At 50.4% G+C, this 12,267-nt stretch overlaps 3 protein-coding genes across 5 annotated transcripts; 1 reads left to right on the top strand and 2 right to left on the bottom strand.

Annotated features, from left to right (window-relative positions):
• Positions 1 to 358: 358 nt before the first annotated feature.
• Positions 359 to 2,153, bottom strand: RPS25 (ribosomal protein S25). Its single transcript, XM_003212730.5, has 5 exons — positions 1,996 to 2,153; positions 1,803 to 1,898; positions 1,328 to 1,511; positions 797 to 895; positions 359 to 421 (listed from the first exon to the last, which is right to left on the bottom strand). Exons 1-4 carry the CDS (start codon positions 1,996 to 1,998, stop codon positions 801 to 803), a joined length of 378 nt encoding a protein of 125 aa, XP_003212778.1. The 5' UTR covers positions 1,999 to 2,153; the 3' UTR covers positions 359 to 421; positions 797 to 800.
• TRAPPC4 (trafficking protein particle complex subunit 4) lies at positions 2,148 to 3,909 on the top strand. 2 transcript variants are annotated; one of them, XM_085209485.1, is made up of 5 exons: positions 2,148 to 2,322; positions 2,389 to 2,563; positions 2,649 to 2,752; positions 2,828 to 2,954; positions 3,445 to 3,909. In XM_085209485.1, the coding sequence occupies exons 1-5, from the start codon at positions 2,148 to 2,150 to the stop codon at positions 3,521 to 3,523; spliced, it is 660 nt and encodes a 219-aa protein (XP_085065611.1). In that variant the 3' UTR covers positions 3,524 to 3,909. The 2 variants fall into 2 exon arrangements, with proteins under 2 accessions (XP_085065611.1, XP_085065610.1); XM_085209484.1 differs by having other exon boundaries at positions 2,649 to 2,954.
• A 113-nt stretch (positions 3,910 to 4,022) lies between these two features.
• On the bottom strand, positions 4,023 to 11,744 carry SLC37A4 (solute carrier family 37 member 4). 2 transcript variants are annotated; one of them, XM_085209480.1, is made up of 9 exons: positions 11,466 to 11,744; positions 11,163 to 11,395; positions 10,071 to 10,314; positions 8,819 to 8,977; positions 8,405 to 8,490; positions 7,536 to 7,649; positions 6,913 to 6,978; positions 5,772 to 5,910; positions 4,023 to 5,490 (listed from the first exon to the last, which is right to left on the bottom strand). In XM_085209480.1, exons 1-9 carry the CDS (start codon positions 11,611 to 11,613, stop codon positions 5,324 to 5,326), a joined length of 1,356 nt encoding a protein of 451 aa, XP_085065606.1. In that variant the 5' UTR covers positions 11,614 to 11,744; the 3' UTR covers positions 4,023 to 5,323. The 2 variants fall into 2 exon arrangements, with proteins under 2 accessions (XP_085065606.1, XP_085065608.1); XM_085209482.1 differs by lacking the exon at positions 6,913 to 6,978 and having other exon boundaries at positions 11,466 to 11,742.
• Positions 11,745 to 12,267: the final 523 nt, after the last annotated feature.

Consider the following 12,267-nt stretch of genomic DNA (forward strand, 5'->3'; position numbering starts at 1 on the left):
CTTTACCCTGCCCTGATCAATCTTGTTTCCTCGTGAAGAAACAAAGGGTCATGGCTGGTTAGAAGAAGTTGAAACAAATAATCAAAATATCCTACCCTATGCAAGAAAGAGGCTTCTGTTTTCTTCTTACTAAAACTGAATGTGTCTCACATCACCTCTAGCAGCTACTGACGTTAAGCATTCTTTTATAGTGGGAAACTTTATGATGCATTTGCAGTGCTTTATGAAAGCAAAAAAAAAAGAAAACCTGTCAAAAAGTGGCTGGTATAACAAGATAAACCCCAGTTTATACCAGAATCTACATCGAGTAACACATGAATAATGAAACATACGCATTTTTGAAAAAGAAGCAAAGTAATTATTTCAATAATTTTATTGTATACATCTGTATAAGACATTGCTGAGGAGGTCACTGGAGAACCTGCAAAGCAAGAAGTCCCAAATCAGACCAGCAGCTCAAAGCAAATTTCTGGGAGTTTCTGCTTACACGAGGGCAATCAGTCATGGCATGCTTTGGCAGCAAGGATGTATGATCTACAGTCCATAATGGTGGGAGAGATCATGCTGCTTTCCCCATCCAAAGGGCAATGCAGACAAAACAGCTAATCCTTCTAATCCCAAGGTCTGGTTTTTCCAGAAATTCCACCTTGAAAGTCAGAGAGCAAGTAAAAGTCTCTGAACAGACTGGAGAACTGACCAACCCCAAGCAATATGGAACCACACATCACATGCTTCCTGCAGCTGTTTGCTAGCCTTGGATGTATATGAACAGTATATGAACAGTCTGCTGTCTCACCTTCTTACGCGTCCTCCCCTGCAGCAGGAGCATCGCCACCTTTTGTGTTTCTGGTGTAGATCACTTGGGCTCGGTGCTTAGACACCAGTTTGATCAAACCTGTGAAAGAGGTGGTTTTAGTGCACATCTACTGCATGATACCAGGGATGCTGTGCTGTCATTTTAATGCAGTGAGCCAAAAGATGTCTAAAAGAAAATACCCCTACTGTTCATGATACTTAACATTACAGATTAAAGACTGTTTCCACAGAAAGAATGGAATTGGTGTTAGCAGGATAATGACTGAGCACATGTACGCATGCAGCTTTTGTTCAGGACCAGGAGTGGCTGCGTTACAGCCTATTTTAACAGAAATTCCTTAGCACAGCATTACTACTAAATGCATCAAGCCTTTGAAATATAGATGAAGGCAGCAGCTTTTGAAAACATGACAAATTGTGTACTTCAGGTGCAGCATGAAATGGTGTAAAGTAGTGGTGAAAATCCCCAATTCCAGCAGCCTGGTGTTCTTCCAGAGTTCTGAAGGCTTACCTTTACCGAGCAGTTCCTGCAGAGCAGCCCTGGCCAGAGAGCCTCGAATCTTCAGTCTCTCTGAGACCACCGCTGGTGTGATGAGTTTGTAGTTGGGCACTTCTTTGCACAGCTTGTCGTAGGTGGCCTTGTCAAACAGGACAAGGTTGTTCAACTTGTCTCTCACTTTCCCCTTGGACCACTTCTACTCAAAAAGAGAGGAACCAACCGTTAATCCATCTTCTAAGCAATCTCTAAAGACTGGCCTCGGTCTTTCGGCACGTCCTACGCACCACGCCCTCAGCTGGCTCCCTCTCGCCCCTCAAACAGAACAAACGAGGCACACAGACAGGAGCACAGCGCCGCGTTACTCGGACTGAGCGCCGCGCTCTACGATTCACCCCTCATACAGCGGCTCCCACAGCCCGCAGCCAGAGCCCGGCTCGGGCCGTGTGTGGGTAAGGCCGGCGGCCCCGCTCCCCCCGCGGGCTCCTACCTTTTTCTTGGCCTTTCCGCCCGACTTGTTGACCGGATCCTTGTCCTTCTTGGCGGACTTGCCCGCGTCCTTCTTCTTCTTATCGTCTTTGGGCGGCTGCGAGACGGGAAAAGGGACGGAACGATGAGGGAAGGCGGCGGCGCCCCGCCGTTCGCTCCGACCCCCCGCCGCCCGCACCCGGCCCCGCGCTCACCATGCTGCGGCTGCTGCTGCTCCCAAGATGTCCGCCGAGAAAGGAAGCTCCGCACGCGCGGCAGCCGGAAGACCCCGCGGGGGAGGGCGGGTGCCGTGACGTCACTTCCGCCGACAGACGCGACGACGCCACTTCCGCGGGCGGGCGGCGCCATGGCGATCTTCAGCGTGTACGTGGTGAACAAGGCGGGCGGCCTCATCTACCAGCTGGATCACTACGCGCCGCGCAGCGACACCGAGAAGACGTTCAGCTTCCCGCTGGACCTGGTCCTGCGCCCGCGCGACGAACGCGTCGTCGTGGCGTTCGGGCAGCGCGACGGCATCCGCGGTGCGCGCCGGGCGGGGGGGGCGCCGGGCCGCGCCGGGCCCCGCTGACGCCGCGCTGTCCCCGCAGTGGGCCACGCCGTGCTCGCCATCAACGGCGCCGAGGTCAACGGGCGTCTGACGGCCGACGGCAAGGATGTGCTGGAGTTCCTCAGCAACCCCGCCAACTACCCCGTGTCCATCCGCTTCGGCCGCCACCGCCTCTCCTCCAACGAGAAGCTGATGTTGGCCTCCATGTTTCACTCGTGAGCCGGGGGCGGCGGGGCCGGGAGGGGGGAAGGAGATGGGGGCGGCGGGGCGGGCCGCGGCCTCAAGGCCGTTTCCTTGCAGGCTGTTCGCTATTGGCTCGCAGCTCTCCCCAGAGGTGGGCAGCTCAGGTATCGAGATGCTGGAGACCGACACCTTCAAGCTGCACTGCTTCCAGACGCTGACAGGTATTGCCCGGCCTGCTCTGCTCTGCAGGGCTACCCGGGGCTCGGCCCTCCTCATGCTCCTCTTTGTGGTTCCAGGGATTAAATTTGTGGTGCTTGCTGACCCCAGGCAGGCAGGGATAGATGCTCTACTCCGCAAGATCTATGAGATTTACTCTGACTTTGCTCTGAAGAATCCTTTCTACTCCCTGGAGATGCCCATCAGGTAAGGGAGAAGCCTACTGCTAGTAAATCAGCCTCAGCCCTGCTTTGCTTTGTGACTGTGCAGTAGCAAGTGCTGGTGCAGCCCTGAAGTCACAAAGCAGATACGGAGATGACAGAAGAGGGAAAACAGTGACTGCTGCAGGTATGCAGGGGAGTTGGACCACGTGACCTTTAAAAGTCCCTTCCAACTCATAACGTTTCTGATTCTACATGGCAGAGGCAGTGCTTCTTCCAGTGCTGCACTACTAAAGAAATGGGAGTTGCGTCTCCTTGGTATGATCCCTGCAGTCCTACCATAGTGTCAAAGCCTACGTGAGAAGCTTTCTTCTTAGCAGACAGTCAGTCCAAGGTTGTCAGCAGTCAGATTGCTGTCTCTTAAGTTACAGGATCTCTCCTTGAAGGATGCACAGCCAGGCGTTGTAGAGGTGCTGTCTGCCTTAGCCTTTCTATAAGTAAAGCCATCCATCCTCTTCTGATTTTCTCAATTTTAGATGTGAATTGTTTGATCAGAACTTGAAGCTTGCTTTGGAGGTGGCTGAGAAAGCTGGACCATTCGGACCTGGATCATAGAAAATGAGTTGCCTGTTGCATGGTCTCCTCTCCATGAAGAGCAGGGCCTTTTTCTTCCCTGGCAGCTGTGTCTCAGAGCTCTCTTCACCACAGCAGAGACCTCATAATCTGAAAACGTTTCCTATCTCCCAGGATACTTTGTTTTGCTCCTCTCATGTAAAATTGACCTTAAACAGATTTATTGCTGCTCTTTACTTCTGGGCCACAGAAACTTTTTCTGGTTTTGCAGCTTCTAGACCTGTGAGTGAACAGTGGAAGACGCAGCATAGCTCTACTACAATTGTTTCCTTTCACGACTGTATATTTGAATTTTTTCTGTATAGCTCTAATTTATAATTTTACAAAGGGTTTCTGTGTAGAAATAATAAATGTTCCTTAGAGAGGTGGATGGCCTCTTGTTTTCTGTTGGAAAAGTCTACACCAGTACCACCTCACGAGGATAAGGGGTTTTGGACAGTTCTGCTTTTACCATTCTCCTCAAGACAACCAGAACCCTAAAGACACTGCTCCATTTTTATTTCACAGATAGTACAAGATATAATTAAGTACAAAATGTCGTTTACTTCCATTATTTTAATTAAGGCTGACCATCTGCTCTTGCAACCAAGCAGTTAAGTACCTGTGATTCTTCATGAGTTGAACTCTCCTCTTCCAGGATCCAAAAGCAATAAATCCCTCTGGGGAAAGGGTGAGGTTATTCAACAAAATTATGACCAAAAACCTGAGTCTAGTTATTGCCAAGAGCGTTGGGTTAGAGTGATCAGTGCTGCCCACTGCCAGCGGTAGCCTCACTCAGGTTTTCAGAACTGTAAAAAAATGCAGTTTGGAGCTGAAAACATTCCATATTATGCATCTTTTAATGACAAAACACAACCCAATGCTAGAAATACCAGCTTACGTAAAACCTAGCTGCAGAAGATGTGTGCCCATGGCAACTGCTGGTGCAATACCTGCTGCTCTGTTATCCTAGCTGCTCTGCAGTGTGCACTGCAAGCTGTGCTGGCAGCAGCTGCCTACCTTGCAAATCATTAACATCGTAAACAGGAATCACACTGGGCACAATCAGTTAACAGAAGGAGCTTCTCTAAATGCTTTTCCCTGAAGTACTGAGAGTTTTCTTGGAAACCTGCCTATTTCTAAGTGGCTGTGGAGAGCCACATCACAGCACTACATCAGTGTTCCACTTGGCCAGAACATAACGCTACTTTATAAAAACCAATCCAAGGTAAAGCTAAAGCAACACCGCTCTCAAATCAGTTGTGGAGCTGTACTGTAATAATCATTATTCACTGTTCTGTCACAGTTCAAGGGCAGAGATAGCAGGGAGCTCTGGCCTAAGTCAATTAAGACAGCTGCATTTACAGCAGCTACAAGAGATGAATGAACGCAGCAAAGGTGCAAGTCAGTGCTCCTAACAACGAGGCTAAAATGACAGGTAGTGGCTGAGAACAACAAGAAGGACAAAATGAAATGTGACAGCACCTGAAGCCAGTTATTTTACAGCACTTTTAGCTTAGTACCTCAGGCTGTGAGACCTGCTTGCTTTACCAATAGTGCTGTAAAAAGGAGGTACAGCAAAATCACTGCACGTGTAAACTAGCTGAATTATCACATCTCAAGGGAAAAAGCCATCAGTAGCAGGAACCTTGTGTCTTCAGGCACATGAAAATGAATGAGAAATTGAGATTTTTATCTAGGTTGCAGCAACAGGTAAACTCACTCTTAGGCCAGTTAAATAAAAAACAAGTATCATTCATTCGTGTCAGTGCAGGAGCATCCTTTTCATCAAGCAGTTTATCCTCAGTCAGCTTTTCTGGGAATCCGCCCCATCTTGGTGCGGATGTTCCTCAGTAAGAAGAAAGCCACAGTGCTAACAGCACAGGTGATTTCAGCCACCCAGAAGGCTGTGGCCCAGCTGTAGTGCTTGGCAATGGTACTGAAGGGCAGGCCAGCCAGAAATCCCCCAACTGTAAAGAAAACAAACAGAAAGCTAGCAACACTTGAACTTCTCACTTTCACTTGGTGATACTGCTTTTTAACTTTTTGTTTTAGGTGTTGTTTGAGCTTAAAGCACGACAAAAACCTGTCACATATGCCAGAAAATGTCTCTGGGACTCCCAGCTCATATGTCTGCTTGTTAGATGCCTTCCTGTGATCATTAACTTGGCACTGAGGGGTCATGCCGTACCTCCCCAATAACACGAGTGGCGGTCAATTTCTGGGAAGGGGGAAATTGGACATTACTCACCATTGGCCATCAGAGCCACAATAGCATGGGAGGTGCCACAGAGGTTGGCAGGGGCACTTTCGTTGGCTATAACCCCAAACAGGGCGATGGGCCCGTACGAGGAAAACCCAAACACAGCTCCCAAAGTCAGGATCCACAGCTGTCAAAACAAACAAGATCTTTGTGTTTTGCCACTGCCAAGTCAGCAGCTACATAGGTGCACAGTACGAGGAAGAGGCTTTGACATTTTCTGGCTGACATTGATTCCTTAATCTGCAGACAGAAGAGCTCAAGCCTGAGACACACAACCCAGCTGCATCTCCAACACACCAGTTAGCAAGGGCGAGCTTCCCACTGTCCTGCAGATCAGCCCCTAAGCTGTGTGCACACGACATGCCCCATTCTGTAAGGAAGAACCAGAACACAGATGGGCTTGGGCAACGGGTCTGTGAAATGACAGAGAGCTGCAACTCAGATCATCTCTAAAAATGATTCCGGGGACACCTGACTAAAAAAGCCATTCTCAGTTCAGATGCAAGCAATGGATCAGATAGTGATAAAGACTATCCAACAACCTTGCTGTCACTAAACAGAAACAACACAACAACAAAAGCTCAACATTTTCAGTTCGGTGTTAGCATACACTCTGAAAAATTCCGAACCAGGTAGTTCTTTCTAATCGCTTATGGAAAGACAACAAGGAGTAAGTAACTGTCCAGTCTCCAGACTGCAGCATGCTTTATGAACAATAAACACTGTTTCAAGATGCTCAGGAGGGAATAAGTACATCGTATTTTCCAGGTGGGGAATAGAAACAGAGTTAGGAAAGAACTTGCCAAAGTTACACAGAAAAGCACCTGCAGGAGAAGGATCATTCCTTCTGAGCACATTCAAACCCCCTTAAGTAACTAAATTTCACCCAATGAGCAAATATCCTCAGAACTTCTTATATGAAACTTGAGAGTTTTGAATTCAGACTTTTTACAGTCAGTTAGTGTTATCAAATGGTTATAAGAAAAGATTTCTTTTACAAAACTTACAGTAATCTTCTCAATGCCCTGGTTCTAAGGTCTGTAGTGCTAACCAACCTTGCAGGATTGGAAAAAAGCAGATCAGTGAAAGCAGAAACAGGCAGAGGGAGAAAGAAATGCAAGGCAGAAACCTCGTGTTCTTTTAGGCCTGTAAGATCAGCTAGAGGTTGGAAGGCTACAGTCCAGAAGTGATTTTCCTGAAGAAGAAAAGAGTAAGATGGAGAAAATGCATTTCAGTTATTTAGCAATCAGTGTCAGATTCAAGTCAGATCTATGCTTAGAAAAAACTGCCAGCTAGTTTTAATGCTGAAAATCACTGAACCTGACAGACACCTATTGCAAAACATCAACACATTTGTCATTGCTAGGCAGATCCTGCATCTAGGACTACAGTCAGTTTTCACACTGAAGCTTCAAAGCTGCACCAAACTCCTTGCTGATCAAATGTCAGCAGAAGTGCCCTACATTTCTCTGCATGGGCAGTTCTTCTCATAGCATAACATAATGACATTACATTGACAAGAACTGCTTAAAGTTACTCTCCACCATAACGAATTTTTATCTTTTCTCTTGGTTTACACCTCTCATCCATCGCCACCACTGGAAACATTTTCACTTGATCAGCCTTCAAACACACACCACCTAACCCTGCCACCCCACTGCATTTGCGTGGTTCCCCTCAAGCCACGAAGGCACCCCTCCCACACCTACACCCTGCACATAACTGGTGCCCAACTGCTTGGGCATGGATTACCTTGGGAGAGTTGCCTGTGACTGTTACTCGGAAAAGGAACATGGAGACACACATCCCTGCCATCATGGAAAGGAGCAGCGCGTGCCGAGGGTTCCCGTAGTTCGACAGACCGACCTGTGACACAGCCAGGAAAAACAAGGGTGAGAGCCTGCAAGGATTCCTGCCAGTTTATATTCACAGTCACGAATGCCATCCTCACAGCCCTGTCAGAAACACGAGTGGTGCATCAGAAGCACATCTTTTAGCAAGACTTCTGGCTTCGTTTGAAGAAGAACCCAGTGAGCTGGGTTTTAGTTTCTTCAGGTTGGAAAAAAAAAAACCACAAAACTATCAACAACCACATTGCATCTCTTTTAACATGGAAATTCAGAAAGCACAAAGCAGAACTGGGAACGGGTCTACTTCTTGCAGCTGTGTCCTGCAGAGGCAATGCCAACCTGACTGCACCCATTTAACACCTCTGTTATGCTGTTGAGATGGGCTGCATGCCTTCAAACTATGTCTGCGTGAAGGGAAAGAGAGGGGTTAAACCAGGAATGGTCTGGTTTTTATAAGTCGCATTTCAAAGCAGGGTCACTTAGACACAGCTACATCCAGAAGAGCTTGGGAAGGCAGAAGATGATGTGAAACTGAATATTTTCTAGCACAAAGCAGCTATGCTCTGCCTATGCATTCTAGACATCCTGAATCTCCAGAATAACATAAATGTGTGCACAAGAAAAGCGTAGGTCTGTGTGCACCGATGCAGGTATTACAGGAGGAAAAAAAATATACCTTTAAGCACTCCCCAAAGAAGCCAAAAAAAGTTCAGAAGCAGCTCACATTGAAGCCATGCTAGCACACAGCTAGCATGCAACCTGTATACTTACTTTTGCTACTGCTCTGTCAGAAAGGTATCCAGCAGCAATGCTTCCCACCAGGCCCCCGATCTCCAAGGCACTCATGTAGGAACTACCTAGAACAGAGCCAAGGAAACAACAGTCCATCAGCTGTGGTTGATGTGCTTTAGACCAAGCTCAGTGCTGCCAGCTTACTGTGAGCTTCAAGCAGCACTGCTGGATGAGATCCTCCAGCTGTGCAGGAACATCACAGTCTGCCAGGAGGGCACAGGACAGCACCGAGGCACTCAGCACAAGCAGTAACTGTATCAGCAACTTATCTCAATACCTGTGTGCATCAAAGCAGCCAGGTGCGTCTGGGTTCTCTTGCTGTTCCCAGCTGAGCTCTCTGAACACCTCTCAAACTACAGCCACAACATCTAAAAGTGCAGCTTTGCCTCTTACCCACAAGCATGGATTGTCCCCTCTCCTGGATCAGGAAGAGCTGTCCCCAGTCAGTACAGCAGGTTTTGACACCAAACACCACCAGGTAGCCTGTAGAGAGCACCCAAAGGTATGGCGAGAGGAGCAGCTCTGCCAAAGTGCTGTTGTCACTGGGGGAACCTGTAAGAAAGATCAGGATCAGCCTTACTCCTGCTTGAGCACTGCCACAGAACCACAGCAACTCAGGGGCAGCACGAAAAGCTGTCAGAGGAGGATTTCTGATAAGGACACCCTCACAGGGAAGATATTCATCCAGAGATGCTGGCTTTCAGGTTGTACCTTGGTCTTTGCATCAGTCACACCCTGCAGACATATTCTCCCCAAAAAACACCCCGGGGAAGCAACACTGCTTTCTTACACTAAGAAAGGCAGTCCAGCAACACAAGCATCACAGGACAGTGCAGGTGATGGATGAGTTTCCACTAGTCTTTAAAATTCGGCAGCAAACCTATGTTGCAATTCTCCTCTACCTCTTCTGCTTTCAGAGAAGCATCACACTCAGTGCTTTGAACAAACATTTACTAACCAGATGTCCTAGTTAGGACAGAAAAACACTGAGCAGAGTCCACCACAAGGCAGGGGTCAGGAGAACCGTGGAGGGGTGAGGGGAGAGCTGCAGAGGGGAGAGCTCTGCAACAGGGGAGAAAAGCTTAAGGAGCCATTTCCTGCTGCTGCACTTTTTCCTCTCCATTACCCCTTGGAAGGCTCAGCTCATAATCCATAAAAACCAAGGTCCTGTGAAAGCAGGGTGGTACTCAGTATGAGGAAATAATACGGACTGGGAGATGAAACAACATGGATTGGTGGACTGAGCAACAGAACTGCAGTGGTGGCCAGGCCCTCCCTCTGCATGTCGATTCCACAGCCTCAGAAATATCAGCCCCCACCTGCATGTGGTTTGGTGTATGATTTTTATATATGTGTGTGTGTTTCAGCTATAAGTCATATTATTTCATATACATACATATAAAATAAAGCACACACACATATATATGTGTATGTATGATTTTAAAGTAAAATACAACAGCTTGGCACTTAGCAGAATAAAGCTGCTGAAAGCATTCCTTTAAATGTATCCTCCTGAACAGCAGCTTCAGGAAGAAGGAAGGACTGAGAGCTCTGTCCACTAAGGGTGACACACGTGTACCAGAACACACAGAAGGCACAGCAGCATCTCACTCACTGCTCACTTACAGCTGAATCTATTGCTCACCTTTCTTCCCTTTCTTGGTTCCTTGGTCAATGTTGGGCAGCCCAACATCCGCTGGCTCATTTTTAATCAGGACAAGGCAAACAAAAGAGACAATCACGCAGATGAAGCCAGAGAAGGACAAAGTCATGCGCCAATCGTAGTTCAGAGACACGAGAGCAGCGACAATGGGGCCTAAGCCTCCAGCCAAGTTCATGCTTGTAGACAGGATTGCCCACCAAGTCCCAAACTGGGAAGGCTCAAACCACTGTGCAACAACAAGAAAAATGGAGTAAGGGCTGTGAAAGAAGAATGCAACGTTGTACCTGAAAAACCTCAATATAAGTCCAGTCTGAGCGTTCTGGGCAACCCGAGCACAGCTCTACAAGCCCAAAGGAAGTGGAAGCCTCTCCTCTCGACCCCGGTCATGTAGGAAGCTCCAAATGTTATGCCAGTGTCAGTCACAGGAGCTTGACAGGTGTTCGTACCGTGAGCCAGCTCAGGACTATTTCCATTTACAGACGATGAAACTGAGCCATGGGATGGGAAAGGCAAATCTGTGAGCATGCAGTTCTGTGTACTCACTGGGTAGGAGCAGCGTCCTCCTGGAAACGTCTGCTGGCGCTGCGCTGTGAGCAGTAAGGGGAGAGCTGGGGGGATCTTTAGGACTCACCGCCGCATTAAGATCCACGCTAACACAAGGAAGAACTTTACTGTCAGGGTGATGGAGCCCTGGAACAGGCTGCCCAGAGAGCCGGGGGAGTCTCCCACTCCCGAGATATTGAAGACCCGTCTGGAAGCCCACCTGGGCAGGTGGTCAGGGGGTGGGCTTGGCGATCTCCAGAGATCCCTCCCAGCCCCAGCAATTCTGTGATTAAGCACCGGGCTTAACCGTCAGCTCCTCACCAAAAGGTGCGCTCGGAGCCATTCGGCTGTCGGCGACGCGAGAACGGCTGCAAGCTCCGCTCGCGAACGCCTTCAGAACCAGGGCGCGGATGGCTCGCAGCGCTCACAGCAGCTCCGACGGCTCCTCTCAGCCCGGCTGCTCCGCTTGGAGCCGGACGCCGCGGCCGCTCGCCCCGTTTCCCACAGCGCTTCTGGATCCCGAACGCTCACCTTCCGCAGCACCTTCCCGCACGGCGGCCAGCCCAGCCCCTGCGCCAGCCCGTTCAGGAACCACAGCGCGGCGAAGGCGCCGACGGAGCCGCTCCACGAGAACAGCACGTTGACGATCCCGACGAGCAGCAGCCCGGCGGCGAACAGCCAGCGTGCGGACAGCCGGTCGGACAGCACGCCGCTCACGAACTTGCTGACGGCGTACGCGGCGGACTGGCTGCTGGTGATCAGACCTGCGGCGGCACGGCGCGCTGTCAGCGCTCCCGCAGCCCGGCCCGCAGCTCCCCGCCCGGCCGCACTCACCCAGGTCGTCTTTGTCCAGCGGCACCTCGGCCATGACGGCGGGCATGACGAACGAGAAGGTTTTGCGGTTGAAGTAGTATAGCGTGTACCCGACGAACATGGCTGTGAAGATGACCGCCCGGTACCGCCCGTACCCGCCGACCGCCATCGCGCCGCGCTTCCAGGGACCGCCGGGCCGAGCGGAGCGGCCAGCAGCGCCGAGCCCTGCCAAGAACCGGCGGCCGCGAGCGACCCCGGCGGCTCCGCCCAGCGCGGAAGTCCAGCCCCCCTCCGCCTCTCCCATTGGACGCCGCGCTCTGCGCCCCGCCTTCCTCATTGGGCGCCCCGCCTCGCGCCCCGCCCCCCTCCGCGTTTCCCATTGGGCGTCGCTCCCCGCGCCTCGCCCTCGTTCCGTTCCGTTCCTTTCCGCCGCGCTCGGCTTCCCGCGCTGCCGAAGGTCGCGGTGCGGCTCCGCTCCTGCGCGCGGAACTGCCGCCAGCTTCTAATTCTCAAAGCAAACAGAACCTATTTTTTTCCTTAAAGAGACGGGCAGGAAGCGTCGCTTTAATTTGTTTGGGCGGAGGAAAACGGACAACAACACGGGATGCACAGCGACGCGCGGTGTGTGGGAGCTCGGGGCGGGGACAGGCGGGGCGCGGCGAGCAGTGCGGGCACACGGACAGCGAGGGAGCAGAGTTCACACACTGCCGGGAAGGTCTGGTTCGGCCCACAGTCCGTTGCAGGGGTCGGTCTGACTACCAGCTGCACTGACGCCTTCATTCTGCTGTCATTCATTCTTGCAGTCTCTGAACTTTTGGCTTCG

Source organism: Meleagris gallopavo, chromosome 26, assembly GCF_905368555.1.
Source record: "Meleagris gallopavo chromosome 26, MGAL_WU_HG_1.1, whole genome shotgun sequence".
Classification (NCBI taxonomy): domain Eukaryota; kingdom Metazoa; phylum Chordata; class Aves; order Galliformes; family Phasianidae; genus Meleagris; species Meleagris gallopavo.

Bases quoted from the DNA above. Each gene is read 5' to 3' on its own strand.
- TRAPPC4 (XM_085209484.1), top strand. From the start codon at position 2,148: ATGGCGATCTTCAGCGTGTACGTGGTGAACAAGGCGGGCGGCCTCATC. The intron at 2,323-2,388 runs GTGCGCGCCGGG...CTGTCCCCGCAG, and splicing joins GCAGCGCGACGGCATCCGCG to TGGGCCACGCCGTGCTCGCC. The intron at 2,564-2,648 runs GTGAGCCGGGGG...GTTTCCTTGCAG, and splicing joins TTGGCCTCCATGTTTCACTC to GCTGTTCGCTATTGGCTCGC.
- SLC37A4 (XM_085209480.1), bottom strand. From the start codon at position 11,613: ATGGCGGTCGGCGGGTACGGGCGGTACCGGGCGGTCATCTTCACAGCC. The intron at 7,650-8,404 runs GTAAGTATACAG...GCTGTGTCACAG, and splicing joins CTGACAGAGCAGTAGCAAAA to GTCGGTCTGTCGAACTACGG. The intron at 5,491-5,771 runs GTGAGTAATGTC...TTTTCTTTACAG, and splicing joins TGTGGCTCTGATGGCCAATG to TTGGGGGATTTCTGGCTGGC.
- RPS25 (XM_003212730.5), bottom strand. The intron at 1,512-1,802 runs GTAGGAGCCCGC...CTTTTTGAGTAG, and splicing joins GCGGAAAGGCCAAGAAAAAG to AAGTGGTCCAAGGGGAAAGT. The intron at 896-1,327 runs GTAAGCCTTCAG...CCTCTTTCACAG, and splicing joins GCAGGAACTGCTCGGTAAAG to GTTTGATCAAACTGGTGTCT.